This window comes from Papaver somniferum, unplaced genomic scaffold (genome assembly GCF_003573695.1).
Source record: "Papaver somniferum cultivar HN1 unplaced genomic scaffold, ASM357369v1 unplaced-scaffold_21, whole genome shotgun sequence".
In the NCBI taxonomy this organism is placed as follows: Eukaryota; Viridiplantae; Streptophyta; class Magnoliopsida; order Ranunculales; family Papaveraceae; genus Papaver; species Papaver somniferum.
In genome coordinates this window covers 8,992,611-9,009,076 of record NW_020631041.1, presented here as the reverse complement: position 1 = coordinate 9,009,076, position 16,466 = coordinate 8,992,611, and the positions used below count along the sequence as shown (strand labels likewise).

Below are 16,466 nucleotides of genomic sequence, written 5' to 3'. Positions count from 1 at the left end.
TACGTACCATGGCACACTGTTAGCGACGTATCTGCCACTACTTTGGATGAAGTAGAACCTGAATTAGTTTGGAAAAATGGAGTAGTCTCAATTGTTGCAAGGGTTTAAAGACGATGGTGATATAAGAACTTATCTTGGCTTTATGAATATATGGAAAGAACAAAGGAAAAAATATCTTTATTTTATTTTTTCACTTGGCGTGTCTTATTAATCTATACCAACACAAATGTGGTTGTATACAGGAATTGAGATTGACAATATAGATGAATGCCCGATCAAAGGAGACAATTAAAGAAAATACAGAGAGCTCAAAAGACACCAAAAGAGATGCAGAGGACCCTCCAGAGATGTCAAAGGACTCCTCGATAAGTGATAAGCAAACCATGATAAAGTACATATCCGATCGTTTCAAGCGCTACTTGATGCTAGGTATTTCTCTTCCAAACTTACTTTCACATTTATTAGAGATGATAGTGTTCTCTTCTGAGAGGTATATATATTTGAAGTCATTGATTTTGTATTAGACGAATTATAATAGTGACCTTGTTTAATGTTTACTATTAATACTAGATTTTGCGCACGGGCCTAGATATTTTATAGAGAATATATTTTTGCTAGTGAGTTTTGGGGTTAAAAATTTGAAACATGAATAGAAAAAAAAAATAGGCTATTAAATTATGGCACAAAAAAGAAGTTAAATTATCGCTATTGTGTTATTCTTAATGAAAAGAGGAATGTACAAAAATTTCACACTAATCACTAAAGTAGTCCAGAGAGTCTTCTCTATTTTTTTGGTTTAAACATGAAGAAACCTTGTTCCGTATCAATTTGTTAAACAGTCATAAGCTAAATTACAGCACATTCCTGGTTCTAAGTCGAGCTTCAATCGCAGCTTCCGGTGTTCTACATGAGTGCAGTTGGCATAACCATGAGTTTGACTGTTCTCTATGTTGAATTCCATGTGATTTATAAAGCAGCTAATGCTTGTGCCTGCAAATATTCACGGAAAAGTATGTTAATTTTATGATCTTGCAATAGTGACAAAAATAACATAACCTATTACTAAAAATGAAAACACTTTATACTCCAAAGCTTGTTTATCAAAGCAATGTTAAACTAATGAAGAAAAAAAGTCCCCAATACCAAAAGCACGAAACAGTTTTGTAAACATGGAAATGGTCTTAGCCATTTTGGTTGGCCAGGATGAAGAACATATAAGAAAACAAATACAAAAGGAAAACATTAAGATGACAAGATCATAGCTCGGAAAGGGGGGAGCAAACTTGTCAATAATAAATTGTATTGCAGTTTCAGCCAGGATTTTTAGTGAGAGTGGCAGATACAGTACAACTACAATCTTTTTTGGAAGAAAATTTGCACAAAACCAAGTGATACTGACATGGTGAAACTATGTTCATAATATGAAAGACTTGAAGAAGCGTACTATCAAAAAGTATGATAAAAGTATAGTGAAAGTAAGAAAAAAGTGCACTTCCACACTTGCCAGTGTGCCGCAAAATGGAGTTGCCAACCCAACCAAATTCCACCATGAGAAGGTCACCACTTCTTCCTCCAGTTAAATGTAGATTTATTGATACCGGTGATTTGGCATGTATGTGTGGTGTTTATAGACGTGGAATCATTTCATCTGGTGCGATACAATTCAATCATTCATTAATGGACCAACTAAACCATGAAACTTTATTGTAAAAAGAAATTAAACATGTCAAAATAAATTTTTTTAAGGAAGAACCATGTCAAGCAATGAAACTAAACTATGTTCTTTGTGCCACAGCACCGTCGTTCCCTTTATATGCGTGAAAAATGAATGCATCATGTCAAGGTTCGTAACTATGCTGTTTAGTATACATAACTTTGATGATCAATATTTTTTTTGTTCCAACAAATAGCTTACAGGCATAAAATTCTCAACATTGGATGACATCAAACTGGAGGCTCTACAACAACAAAATAGTTGTATGTTTCCACCATACCTTAGTGACACACCAATATGGTCTTCCTGCATCCCATATTCGACGTTCTATTATGTATTCTCTGTCGTTGTAGACGAAGAGAAACTTCACCAGAATATAGAATTCAGAAGAATATTATCACCAAAATGAACTACTAAGAAGATGAGTTAAGCCTAGTCCATTAAATGTATGAAGAGCCTAAGGTAATCACCAAATCTTACGTGTCCAATGGACTACCATGGTTCCTTTAGTAGGGCATTCCTCTTATGCCTTAGAATGTATGAGTATGATATTGCATCCTGATTGGACGGGAAATCATCATCCCAGGAGAAATGCCTGAGCAATTCGGGTGTGGCATCCTCAAAGACAGTCCTATTGCAATATTCCGAAGGGTCGATCTAGCAAACCGAACAAAAATCTTAGACAAATGGTACATGGACTACAATGAACTAACAGTGAATATAAATCCTACCAAAAAAATTCAGGGTGCGATATTAGAATCCTAAAGGATCTAATCAACCATTTCCAACATCAAAAAATTAACAATAAGAAAATAGTTTATCAAACACATATAATCAGAATAATACGAACTCCACAAAATTCACCTCTTTTTCCTTCTTGTCTACTACGACTACTGAGAAAACAAAACGCAAAAAAAAAAATAAAAAAAAAATGAATTAAATAAAAAAATTAGTATAATAGCTCACAACTGCATAAAAATTAATAAAATCAGAAAAAGAATAGATAACACATACAATCAGAATATACTAACTCCAAAAGAAATTCACTTTCCTTTTACATAGCAAACTCTTCTTCGGTATAAAAATCCCTGTGAAACCAAATATCAAAAAGGAAATAGATCAATGATCAAAATTGTTAGGGTTATTGATTAAGAGAAAAGGGTTAGGGTTTACCAATACAGAACTGGCCTTGGTTATTTATTCTTTTCGGCAAAAATCGTCTCTGCAAAAAAAAAACAAACAAACAATAATTAAAGCAAAATCAACGATGAACAATCAGAAAAGATATGAAAACGAAAGAAGAACAAATCCTTTTTTTTTTTAAAAAAAGAGAGAGCAAACCCCAATTTTTCACGAAAAAAAGAAAAAAGCAGGATTTTTTCTCTTACGAAGGAAGAAAAAACATGGAGATACTAACGGAGGTTATCAGAGAGCAGTTTAGGGTTTATTTTTTTGATTTCGTAGAATTATTTTGAGGCGGAAGTTTCAAAGTCAAAACCAAAGATATATTGCCAAAAGATATAGAGAAGTGGTGTAGAAAATTCGTAATATTGGTGGTATGAAATAACAAAAGATTCTTATTGGTCGAAATTAATTTCGGTCCGGCCAGAAACTCTTAGAAGAAAGATTTGTTCAACTTTTAACCACAACAGAAGAAATTCACCTTAAATTATATTATTAATTAATTAATTAATAAAAATCATGTCATGGATTTGAAAGTTTCTGATCCACATAACAAGGGGTTTGGTTTTCATTGTTATTTCGGTGCCTTGTATCAAACATATATATAACAAAAAGTTGGCACACCAACAAGCGGTGGCTTTGGTTAAAAATTTGTTAAATCTGTTTCACGAGGAAAAGAAGGAACAAAATATGAGCAGAGAAGAGCTAATAAGTGACTTTCAAGGCACAAAATTAGTGGAGGCAGCTATGAAGCATGGAACCACAGAATTTGTTTTGGAATGTTTTCAGGTGTTTGGAGACTTTTATGGGGTCGGTTACGGAGAAGACGAGCCTTTTTTTAAACTAGCTATTAGAGAGCGAAACGAAATAGTATTTAATTTCATATGCGAAACAAGAAGAGCAGAAGAAAATATCATTTGTGCTTCCGTAGTGCGCACATGGCCTGGAAGTATTCTACATTAGCCATGCATGTTTTTTACTAAAAAAAAAAAAAAACTTTGCTTTCCAAAGAAATATGAATTGGCAACTCTATTTCTAAATCCTTATTTCAGACAATATTTTTCCCATGTGCATGTTAATCTGAATTCCTTTTTACAGGGAGTGGAGAGTTATATGCTACAGAAAGATAGATTAAGACAAAACAACGGAGACACACAAAGATTTGATGGAAAAAGGGGAGAAATGGATGAAAGATACCTCAGGATCATGTATGCTGGTGGGTGCTCTTGTAGCATTTGCCGCTGCTTTCACTGTACCAGGTGGTAATATTAGCGATAATACCAGCAGCAACAACGGTGTCCCAGTTTTGGTGGGAAAGGATTCGTTTATGGTCTTTGCAATAGCAGATGCCTTATCTCTATTCTCCTCTGTCACATCAGTGCTTATGCTTAGCTGATGCGACAGGCATTAATTAGGCACCCGCAGACTAGCCCTTAACCTAAAATAGGTTGCGCAAGGTCAAAACCGTTTCAATATTTCAAATCAGACGATTCATAAAATTTCTAGGTTTTACTTTATTATCTCCGTCCTCTTCACTCCAAAATTCCCACTTCATCTTCCTCTCTCTCGCTACAGTGAAATCCAGAAAATCAATCAATTTCATCGAAACAAATTCAAATCAGAAATTCCCATGATGATCAACATGGGTAAAGACTGGCAAGAAATAACTCAATCGATTATAATCGGCTTAATCTTCTCATTCCTGGTCGCCAAATTAATTTCCATGGTAATCTCAATCAAAGATGCAAATCTCAAAGTAATTCGAGAACAAGAAGAAGAGGATGAGGATGATGTGAAACCTAAAAAAGAATCAACATCATTACCAGAAGTTAAAGAAGAAGAAGAGGAGATTGTTGAATCTGATGAGAAGAAGAAGAAATCTACTGATACTACTAGGGTTCTAAGTGAGAGTGAAGATGATGATTGGGAAGGAGTTGAAAGTACTGAATTAGATGAGATATTTAGTGCTGCAACTGCATTTGTAGCAACAGCTGCTGCTGATAGGTTGTCACAGAAGGTATCCAATGATGTTCAGTTGGAGTTGTATGGTTTATATAAGATTGCTACTGAAGGTCCTTGTACATCTCCTCAGCCTTCTGCTATTAAAATGACTGCTAGAGCTAAATGGTAAGCATCTGATTGGTTTTAGGTTTTTTGAATTTTTTTTGAATTGATTTGATTAAGTTGAAGATTTGGTGTAATTGGTTGTTCTGTTGTGTGAAGGAATGCTTGGCAGAAACTTGGTGCAATGCCACCAGAAGACGCGATGGAGAAGTACATTACCGTTGTTAGCGAGATTTATCCTTGGATATCTGGTTCTTCTGTTGTAAGTGTATATCTTTATTCTGTTGGCGTGAATTTTGCTTTGGTTGTTTTGTGTTTATATGTGTGGATAGTTTTGGATTTTGATTTTCTGCAATTTGAACATGGGGATGATTAGAAGAAGCATGGTGGGGACAAGGAGGGAAATGATTCCAAGGGGATAATGGGACCAGTTTTCAGCTCGTTTGCATATGAGGAAGAATCCGATAATGAACTGTAAGGAGTCTTTAAGGAATATATGTTTACAAGTTTCTTTAGAATGTTCTGTGGCTGAATGATGTGCTTAGCGATTGTTAGGTTAAGGTTATGGTTACTTTTCTAAGCTTGCAATCACCTCTTCATGTGAGGGGAAAGGATTAACGATAAGAGAAAAACGATCTGAGATTGACACCCTTTAGACAAACCTATCTCGAACCCGTAGCTTTCGATTGTTATGAATACAAAACATAGTCTGCTAAGTTGTACACATACAGGAAAATTCAGCACAAATTATTATCATACAACCAAGAATTGGGCATCCAGCAAATACATAGATGTAGAAAACCAGAAATATGCAACCAATTGTATTGAAATAAGAAAATTTAATTACCAGATGGGAGTTCGTAAGGAAGGATAGTGTCGTCCCACGTGAAGAAGAATAATCCTTTGATGAAGTCCTTTCTTCAGACATTCTTTCATGTCGGGGCCATACATTCAGCAAATCTGCCCCTAAAAGTTCTCAATTATTCCTACTGCATCATCAACAACCAAATACTGTTCCATGAGCACAAAAACTACGCAAATCAATTGAATAATAAAAAAATGATTAAGAGTATGGAAATCTACGAGTTGGGTGGTGCCTACGGAAAGAGCATCAATGTTAGGTAAGAAAACCAGGAATACTTGGAAGCAAACTGTGGATTAATGGATTTATAGACTGTGTACATAGTATGTGTCAGTTTGAATAATCTTTCTTCAATTAATCTGATTCTAGATTCTTAGCGGATGCCAGATAGTATTTTTATTTTTGTGGTGGTGAAAGTCTGTTGACATAATTGAATATTCTAACTGGTTAATAATACTTGTTGTTCGATTAACTACTTATGATCATCTTTCAATGGGTTTTGCTAACTAAGATCTGGTCAGCATGATTGTTAGGGTGCATGCTGGTATATTCTTTTGTTTTAGAGTGCTTATTTATTTCAAAATGAAAGAAAATGTTGCAGTTAAGAAGTTCGGCTTTCTTGTTGAGACTGAATTCTTGCTGCGATTTTTTTGTTGACATATATGTTGCATTTTCTTTGCTTTGCTTTTGGGTATCCCTTGAGCATTTATGTGGTCGTCGCATGGTGTGTATATCATCTGCTTAGGTGTCGGGTATTTTTCACAAAGGGTTTTCTCTTATAATGCTTAGGTAGCAAAGTCGGTGGGTTGTCAATAGGTTCGTGTGAACTGTTTACACCTGGTATTCTGTTGCTCAAATGAAGATAAAATGTTGAGCAGAGACAGTATCAAAAGAGGATGGCCGAAATATTGATGGAGGAGGACATATCCGAGAAACGTCTCAAATCATGTTTGTGTACCCAGATTGTGAATATTTCTTTAGGTCTTTAACTACCTCAACAATAATTACGAAACTAGAACACAAAAGGAAACTTATGAACAATATTAGTACTAGCCTTTCAATTCATGTATAGAATAGTTCTGAAGTGTTCCCTTCTCTATTTCCCTTTCTTATACTTCATTAAAGTTTGAAATGATATTGACCATCTTTTTGGTCATATTTTTTTCTTGTTTCAGTAAGATGGAAGCTATACATACATCTGCGAGAGAAGGAGAGCTGGACAATCTGGTGAAGCACATAGAGAATGGTGTTTCGGTGAATCTTCAGGGTTAGTTGCTATTGAACGTCGAATGTGTTATTTATTTACTGAAACCAGTTAGCTGATTATACCCGGTTTTAGATTCTTTCATCAAGTTTAGGTTTGTGTTATTGGGTTATTTGAGTGGATAAGTGTCTCACCAATTAGCATATCAACAGATTAGTGTCTCAGTATTTACACCTTTCTTGTTTAGCATATGCAGTTTTTATTCCACCCTGCCCTAAATGAGAGTTGGTAAGCCAAGTGCAGGACGTACTAGTGTTATGCTATTTCGCCACTGAATAGCTATTGGTGTTGCACCATTTTACATTTTGGAATAATCCATCAATGAGAATTGGTGACCTTGTATTAACTTGCAGGACATATTAGTGTTATTCTACTTAGCCACTCCGAATAACTCATGTTTTCAGGACTCAGTGATCACATCACATTTGTTCTAATTCTGCAACATTCTTTTCATAGTTCAAGCTTATCTTGGCAATTGTTCCAACTTCAATAACACATAGTTTTCCATATTTCCGAAGTATAAGAAGCTATGTGCCCGTGTCTTCTATATGGCAAATTACACCTTCTCTGCTATTATTGTGAACTTCATATGTTATTTTAATCAAAATAATTTCTCTTATGTTTCTTGTCTTGCCCCACATGTTACTAGACCCCTAGCTGTCTCCCTCTAATGTGATTTCATCTTGGTTGAATAGGACGACATTTGGAGTTTTCCACATCAGATCATCTAGAGTCCATGAATTAGATATTTGATTGGTAGGTTACTTTGAGGATTATGACCCATTCTTGAGAGGAATCACGTGGCAAATTATTGTTACGGCGTAAAGAATGATTGACTGAAAGTTCTTTTCACATGCTTCTCTACTAAACTTTAGTTCTTGCGAACATAGGAATGAGCTAGCTCACTTGAGCTTGCAGGGAAGTGCTAAGAGGCATGAAAGCTGCTCTTTGATTTTAGTAAGAAGTCAGCGTACATACGCATTAGTGTTAACTTGCAGGACATACTAGCGTTATGCTATTTAGCCACTTTGAATAGCTCATGTTTTCAGTACTCAGTGATCACCTTTGTTCAGATTCTGCAACATTCTTTTCATAGTTCAGGCTTATCTCAGCAATTGTATTAACTTAAACTGCAGACAGTTTTGCAATCTATACAGAACAGGACTGCAATAGCATATATATCTGATAACTGATGTTTAGCAAATTGCACTTCTTCGCAACTACTGTAGACTTTCTTTGTTTAGGCGGAGTTTTAGGGCCTTTTGATAGTCATTGTATCTACCAATCCGAAACAATTATATGCTAGTCTTCTGCTAATAAAAAATTGGAATAACTGCATCTGCTAATAAAAAATTGGAATAACTGCAGATAGCGAGGGACGTTCTCCATTGCACTGGGCTGTCGACCGAGGCCACCTTGACATGGTAGAGTTGCTTCTCAGCAAGAATGCTGACGTGAATGCTCAGGTATGTCATAAATATCATTTCTGCTGTTTTTGTTCTTGCCACCTACCAGAGAGTGTACAGGTGCTGGTACACTAATAAGATGACAGAACTAGCAAGTTCCTATAGGTTGTGTAAGAAGTGTAGTTTTAACCCTCTAGGATGAATAACCATCTGATCCATGCTCAGCCTTTCTGCGTGTTCAGTATACCATCACGAGACACATTGCAAGCAAACTTCATATCCCGTGATGGCTATATAAAAGTTGGTTGAGCACTTCATATTTTTTTTTTTACAGTTTTGCAGCGCTTAGGCAATGTCTGTACTTCTGTTTGAAATACATTATTCACTATGTCAATATTCGTTTCTCATTGATCTTACTGGATGGCTCTCACTGTTTTTCTTAGGACAATGAAGGCCAAACTCCGCTGCATTATGCAGCCATGTGTGATAGAGAAGCCATTGCGGAAATTTTAGTAAAGCAAAACGCTGATACCGATGTGAAAGACAATGATGGAAGCTCTGCATCTGATCTTTGCGAATCAAACTGGTCTTGGCTGCGTAAATAGATGATCTTAACCTTTCATTTCCTATCTTAAGATTTTGTGGATCTAGTAGGGTTTAATGTACATCCAAATTTTGAACCTGAACTATGTTTTCCCTCGTCTTCCTCAGTAGCACATGTTCATGGGTGCTTTAAAATTGACTCAGTTACTGTATTTAGCTTAGCTGGTTTATAGAAGGAAAAAGGGTTTTTGTAAAGAAGCTCAACATTTCGAAGAGTGTCTATATGTTTCAAGTTGGGGCTTCAATTTTTCACCTCCTCTTATCTATTCATAAGCTAGCTTGGATCATCCCCAATAGTTTCAATTACATATTTTACATCTTACCAAATAATTACAGAACTCAAAAAATTTGGAAAATGGAAAATGCCCCTTTTCATTAAACAAACTTGCAAAAGTTGCAAAAGTTTTGCAGACCAAGGGTTATGAGTCCTCAGGAAAACAAGTATCAGAACCTCCAGTTTTCAATAAGAACCAAGCATAAGTACTCTTATGGTAAGTACTTGGATCAACATCAATAGCTGCTAGTAAATTCTCTTCAGCAGCATCAATATCGTTCCGCTGATGCCACATGAACAACGCGTACCGACTCAACACTTCTGCGTCAATTGGCTCTGCTTTCATCGCACGCAAGAACATTTCTTCAGCTCTGGCAAACACATTGATTCTGAGTTACATATCCAAGAATAAAATGGTGTAGTAGAACAATTTCTAAGTATGCTGAATTCTAGTTTTGTTGAAGTGTTTCTTGTTTAAGAGTAGAAGCTTTACAGTACCTGTTGTTATCCTTCATGTTTTGGTACAAGAACTGCGCGTAATTGGCAAGTATCAATGAACTACTCGGATTCTGGTTAACCAGACGCTCGTAGTAACATCTCCTCCCATTAAGACTGCTATCTTCTAAAGACTTATCTACCTTAGTCGGCAATGAATTCCTGTTAAGTACACCGGATGTGTCACCACAAACTGCATTTGCAGATGACATTACGATGAAATCAGCTACAAGATTCATAACCAACGGAAACAGGTTTGGAGATTTCATGCAAGTTTTCTTAAAGAGCAAAACCATAGAATCACTCATTTCTCTAGAAACTGTAATCGGATTTTCCATTGCAGTTTCCCCGCTCGTCGTCTTAAGAAGCTCATCAACCATGAGAAGCACAGAAGATATTGATTTCACAATAGACGAATGTATAGTCATCGGCACAACATCAGCCACATCGGACGTTAACCTTGTCTTCATTTTAATGATCTTTAGAGATAATGGAATCCCATAACCGTTCACCGTCTCCATTGATAATTTCGTTAAAAACGATTCTACGTCACCGTTAAACATAGTTTCAGGTGATATTGGTGGCAATATTCTCCATGGAGGTTCTACATTCTTGATATGTGGCATTTCCAATTGGTTGCTGCCATAGCTGCAAAAGATAGCTCTTTTAGGTGGTGGTGGTTTGTCTTCTCGAAACCCCGAAAACCACCATGATTTCTTTTTGTAGGAGTAAGATTTAAGGATTTGAGGATATTGAAATGGTGGTTTTTTGGATGCTGAGAAATGTGATAATGGAGTTGAGAGTGAAGACATGATTTATTTATTTTATTATTTTTTTCTGATTTTTTTTGTTGGTGGATTTTGCAGAGAAAGTGTGTGTATAGAGAGAATTAAGAGAATTCAAAGAGGAAAATGCGAAATATTTGGTCAACAATCTCAAATATAATCGGTTTCTTAGGAGTTTTTGTGATTCTAAGTAAAAACAGATTAACGGCAAAATGTTTGTAGACAATGGTCGAATCCAGGATAGTAGGACTGTGGGCAAAACAAATTTTCCTAGTCATGGGGAAATGTATATATAATTATATAACACCTTAATGTAATTTACTATAGTCATTTCTTTTTTTTTACACAGCTCACAATCAAATTTTATTAATAAAAAGCAAAGAAAACGGATAAAGGGTATTAGGCCAAACCCTCTGAAAGAAAAGAAAATACAGAAACTAAAACATGTTACGTGAGTTGATCTGCCCTTAAAACAGATTGAAATAAACGCTGGTGGCTTATCCCATTAGTTATTTTAATTTATAATTAAGAATTCAATGTTTTTTAGAATCTTCGCCGATGCGGATGCCCTCGTTGGATGCATTTAATATTCATATTTATACTTCTCTGGAGAGCTAATTTTGAAGACATTTGAGAGCATGTATCTTAACTCTATTATCATTCCAGTTTACTCCACCATCTTAAAAGAGCAAAACATTTTTAGAAATATGCCGATGATATACTCCATAAAACAATGACAAAGACCTTAGAAACCAGTACATCGACCTAATATATATGTTACATTCTACCATTGAGGGACGACATAGTTGTGAGTTGTGACTGACACAAAATAAATGATTAGTGCAGTGAGTGCGAAATGTAAATGATTATTCCATGAGATTTTTCAGTTTATGTGATTTTTGTCGGATAAATTCCATTTCATGCTTTGATATCGAAAAAAAGCTTAGCACCCTTACGACTTGCCCCCAAAGCCTTTTCTTCATCATGTATCACATAAGATGCTAGTCCATGGCAGTTCAGCGGAGACCCTCAACAGGGCCTAACCGGAATAGTTGGGTTCATTATTTGTGGATCAAAGATGTTAATGGAGCCACATCATGTGAGAAAGACATTAAAAAAATGCGGGTATCAAGCAGTTTGGCTTTGAGGGAGTGACATTACTGACCGAAATACGAAGCTCGACGTATAAAGGGAAACTTCTACTTTTGGCGATCTAGGATGCAATTAATTAATTAGTTTGTTTTTTTCTTTTTATTGAACTATTAATTTTATTTTAAATAGGAAATGAAATGTTTCTTTTCTTAATAAGAAACGAAATTTCATGATTTGTAAACTATCAATGGGGTAAATGAAAAAATCCCAAAATGTATTCGCTCAATTGATGCGTTTTACTACATGGAACCGTCTCACTCGAATATATAGATGAATGTACTGCATGCAACCATTTCCGGTTAATACGGATCCAATAATTTTCAGTAATTTTCATTATACTATAATTCTAGTGATCCTGTTACAATTTTCTCTAATTACTATGAAGATACAGTCTTTTATGGAGTCTTCAATAATGTGAAACTATAAAAGGAGGAAGTTCCACTCGCCTGACTGTCAGTATGCTCGTGCCCTCTACCTCTTTGGAGAGACATGATAGACACATTTTTGTGTTTAATTTGATCTCAATACTATATATTGTTGGCACTCGAGTTTGTACTAGTTTTGGTGTTTTATGTGTTTGTAGGCACCTTTGGAAAATAAACATTTTTTGGAAAATTCGGCTCGAAAAGTTGGCAAAAGCCCCGGAGGACACGTGTTATTCGGACTCCCACCGTTGGATAAGGGGCACCTCAATTACTAAGGGGAACCCCGGGTCACCCAAAAGGCATCTGCTATTCGCACCCCAATACATGATTAGGGGGAGGTCATCTTCTCCATTTGAATTTTGTTTTTGGCGGGAAAATGGAGAACACTTCTGCAGATTTTTGATCGAATTGTTGAACGTGTTCTAGGGAGATTCAATGGCTGATTTTTGGTAGATAGTTGTGATATGGCCTATTAAACACACTGTGGGCGTTTGGTTCGACCATTATTGGCTAGAATCAGCTAAACAATTCACGGGTTGAAAACAGGGAAGTTCGTGTATATCACGGGTTTCACGTGATTTGGAGAAGATTCAACGTGTTTTGTGCGTGCATGGAAGACCCTCACAGCCTGTTGGAGCGTGAAGGAGTTAAATATGGTAATTTGGAGGCTTGAAAACGCGTGAGAAGATGAAACAGGAAAGAAAATATTCCCAGAAATATTTTCTTTACTGCCAAGTTAAAGAGAATTATATGGAGTGAATGAGCGAGATTCGATGGGTCTGTTGGCTATAAATAGGTTGCTGGGGTTGAGTAGAAAGGGTATCGAGAGTCTGGGGGGATGAGGAGAGCCAGAGAAGAAGAAATTCGAGTTTTCCCAAACTCGGTTTCTGCTCCTGCTGCTGCTGATGAACATGAAGAACACGAAGAACGGACCTGCACCAGCAGTCGTTTTTCTACAGTAATAACGACTCACACCTGTGGGTCGTACATCAGGCAGACTTATTTACTACAGCGTTTGCGATACAGCTGCAGCAGTCTTATTTTGTCACTGAGGGTCGTAGTTCTCTGGTTTGTAACAAATATAATTGTTACAAACCCGGTTTTATTGTATTTCTCATATTCTCATCATTTGTAAACCATTTTTGAGCATCAATGAAATATTTTGAGAGGTTTTCCAACATGATGAGCGGCTAATTCCCTCGTAACCAAGGCAATGGAGGAAGCTATTTACGCAACATAAATGGGTAACGATTTCATTTAATTATATAATTCACCTAATCGCTGCTTCTGCAGAGTTTTAAATTATTTGAATGATTGTCTTAATTATTTGTTATTCAGTTTGATAGGTTATGCTTGGTTTAATCTCTTGATAATCTATGCTTAAGGTTTACAATTAATGTTTGAGAATCTGTATGATTGATAGTAAATTAAAGATAAAAGAGGACTTAAGTATTGAATAGAGTTTTGAAATATTTATCATTCAATTTTGCATAATAGTGGAATCTAGTGTATTGGTTACCTCTCGCACCCATTGTTAATATTTTTGTATATATAATTTTATCAAATCTTTAAATAATCTTCACAAGTCCGAGAGTTTGAACCTCATTACTACAACATCATTCAAAAACATTATCAAGACACTTTTAAATACATTTCATAGCTAACATCATATCTCTATTATTGTTGTTCCAGTTTAAATGTGACTTTAGCCTTATAAAGCATACTGGTCTACGCCAAACAATTAAAAAAGACCTTAGAAAACAGTAAATCGACCTAATACACGATACACTCTACCATTGGGACACGATAGTTGTGACTAACATAATATAAAAAAAAAGTGAAAAATAGTATAATCCCCTTATTATATGGGTTCAATATATAGAAGCCCCACAAAATGGATCCTTCACTATCAATTCCATACTTTCAATTTTTGATATTTCTAGGCCCGAAACTTTTATCTTTCGGGCCAGGTTTTGAATTCTTCCGGATTGCTGACGTCGGCAACTTTTTTAATAAATCTAAAAATACCAAAACTAACCTCCACTATTTATAGTCGTTTTATACGGTAACAGAAACACAAAATCAAATCATTTTTTTAGCTCTCTCTTCTCTCTGCTCTCGTACATTTGTTCTTCAGAAACAGAATTGGAATTTTTCTTCACACGAATCGTTGCATTGAAGAACAATAGTTCGTTAGTTTGCTGTGTTGAAGACGAGATGAAGAACAACAATTCATTAATTTTTTTTTCTCAATTTGTTGATGTTATTCACTTGTTTTTCAGATCTGACGAGAGTGAGTAGATGAATTGAAGAAAAACAAATAGGTTTGTATCAATTTATCTTTTCTGTTTGTATCAAATACGTTTGATTCACTAGTTTTTTTGATCGATTTTTTGATTTCGATCTTCTACTGATTTCCGTATTTTTTTTTTGTTTGGATTTTGTTGAGTCTGAGAAGAGGAAGAAGACAGGTTGGAATAGATAAATCAATATAGGTGTGTTTTCGATTTAGTTTTGAATTCTATTGATTTCGATTTTTATGATTTGGATCTTTCTTATTTCGTTTTTTTTTTTAAATTTTTTTGATTTGGTTGATACTGATAACAAGATTTGGTTGATACTGAGAAGAGGAAGAGAAATAACATTATTTCAGAAGAAGGAAAACAACAAATCTAGGTACGAATTTTATTTTAGTTTGATTTCATAACTTTTTTCAATTTTTTTTTTATTATTTGTTGTTCTTGCAAGTCCGATCTGAGAATTTGTTGTGGATTTGTTGTTTTATTTTTTGTTGATACTGAGAGGAGTATGAAGAAACAATTTTGTCTCAGAATAACTACTTCAGATTGATTTAGACATGCTGTTTTTTTGTTACAGTATGTGTAACTTGAGGTTACACATATATATCCTGTTGTATTTTAAGCATGTGTAAAGAGGATGAAGATACAATTTTGTTTCAGAAGAACAACAATTTTGTTTCAGAAGGAAAACAGTTGATGTAGAGATGCAATTTTTTGTTACAGTATGTGTAACTTGAGGTTACACATATATATCCTGTTGTATTTTTAGCATGTGTAAAGAGGATGAAGATACAATTTTATTTCAGAAGGAAAACAATTGATGTAGAGATGTTGTTTCTTGTTACAATATTTGTAACTTGAGATTACACATATATATCCTGTTGTATTTTTAGCATGTGTAACTTGAAGTTACACATATATATCCTGTTTCATGTGTATTTGTAAACAGTTCTAGCATTTGTATCTTTTAAGACATATCTTTTACTCATATTTCTCTTGTTTTCCTTTTGTTGAGTATGTTGATTGCTCATTTTATGTTTAGCTTGCCGCATAGGAATTGTGTTCGTTTGTTTTTTGATATTTTTATTGTATGTTTATATTTTTCAGGTTGTCACGGCTATTGTTAGTTGCATTGAACATGGAACATGGAAACTTCCAATAGTGGTTTGTTTTGGTTTGGAACATGGAAACTTCCAATAAATCTGTCAGGGTTTAAATATGCAACTGATCTTAGTTTTTGTTATCCAGACATCACAAGTCTTTTTGGCTCATTTTTTTATGCATTAATTTGTTATTGCTTTAATAGCAAGAACGAGTAGATAGACTTGTGATCAAAATTCAAATGTTTGTTCATACAATTTGTACTTGAGAATATTTTGATTGTTGTTCTAAAAGAGAAAAAAATGAGAGTTGGAATGAATAAGAAATAAACAGACTCAGAATGGAACAAGCCATATTTATGTGTAACAGCGAGTTACACATGCTAATTGGATGTGTAGACACAAGTTACACATGTTAAGTGGATATGTAGACGAAAGTTACACATACTAATTGGATGTGTATATGAAAGTTACACATGCTAATTGGAAAAAAAAATATAGTAAATGCAAGTTACACATGCTAATTGGATGTGTAAATGAAAGTCGCACATGCTAATTGAAAGAAAAAACAGACTCAGAACTAGAACATTATATTTATGTGTAACTGCGAGTTACACATGCTAATTAGATGTGTAGATGCAAGTTACACATGCTTACTGGGTGCGTAGATACAAGTTACACATGCTAATTGGATGTGTAGAGGAAAGTTACATAGGTTGTACATCGTCACATAAAACAGTAACAAAATTATAGTTACAGACAAAGACAACCAATATCTAGAAAAAAATTGCATTTGATTGAACAAGATCATTAATAATAAATACAAATTTAAGCATAATA

General features: G+C 35.0%; 2 protein-coding genes and 1 long non-coding RNA gene across 4 annotated transcripts; 1 reads left to right on the top strand and 2 right to left on the bottom strand.

Moving 5' to 3' along the window:
• Nucleotides 1–1,507: 1,507 nt before the first annotated feature.
• LOC113339311 lies at nt 1,508–3,156 on the bottom strand. Of its 2 annotated transcripts, XR_003355034.1 has the most exons (4): nt 2,888–3,156; nt 2,729–2,802; nt 2,579–2,607; nt 1,508–2,371 (listed from the first exon to the last, which is right to left on the bottom strand). It is a non-coding gene; the product is annotated as an uncharacterized LOC113339311 (long non-coding RNA). The 2 variants fall into 2 exon arrangements; XR_003355033.1 differs by having other exon boundaries at nt 1,508–2,607.
• A 1,234-nt stretch (nt 3,157–4,390) lies between these two features.
• Nucleotides 4,391–9,382, top strand: LOC113340276 (acyl-CoA-binding domain-containing protein 1-like). The gene is made up of 6 exons (XM_026585481.1): nt 4,391–5,023; nt 5,120–5,222; nt 5,337–5,434; nt 6,998–7,089; nt 8,455–8,552; nt 8,936–9,382. The coding sequence occupies exons 1-6, from the start codon at nt 4,527–4,529 to the stop codon at nt 9,095–9,097; spliced, it is 1,050 nt and encodes a 349-aa protein (XP_026441266.1). The 5' UTR covers nt 4,391–4,526; the 3' UTR covers nt 9,098–9,382.
• On the bottom strand, nt 9,320–10,745 carry LOC113340277. Its single transcript, XM_026585482.1, has 2 exons — nt 9,868–10,745; nt 9,320–9,740 (listed from the first exon to the last, which is right to left on the bottom strand). The coding sequence occupies exons 1-2, from the start codon at nt 10,674–10,676 to the stop codon at nt 9,515–9,517; spliced, it is 1,035 nt and encodes a 344-aa protein (XP_026441267.1). The 5' UTR covers nt 10,677–10,745; the 3' UTR covers nt 9,320–9,514.
• Nucleotides 10,746–16,466: the final 5,721 nt, after the last annotated feature.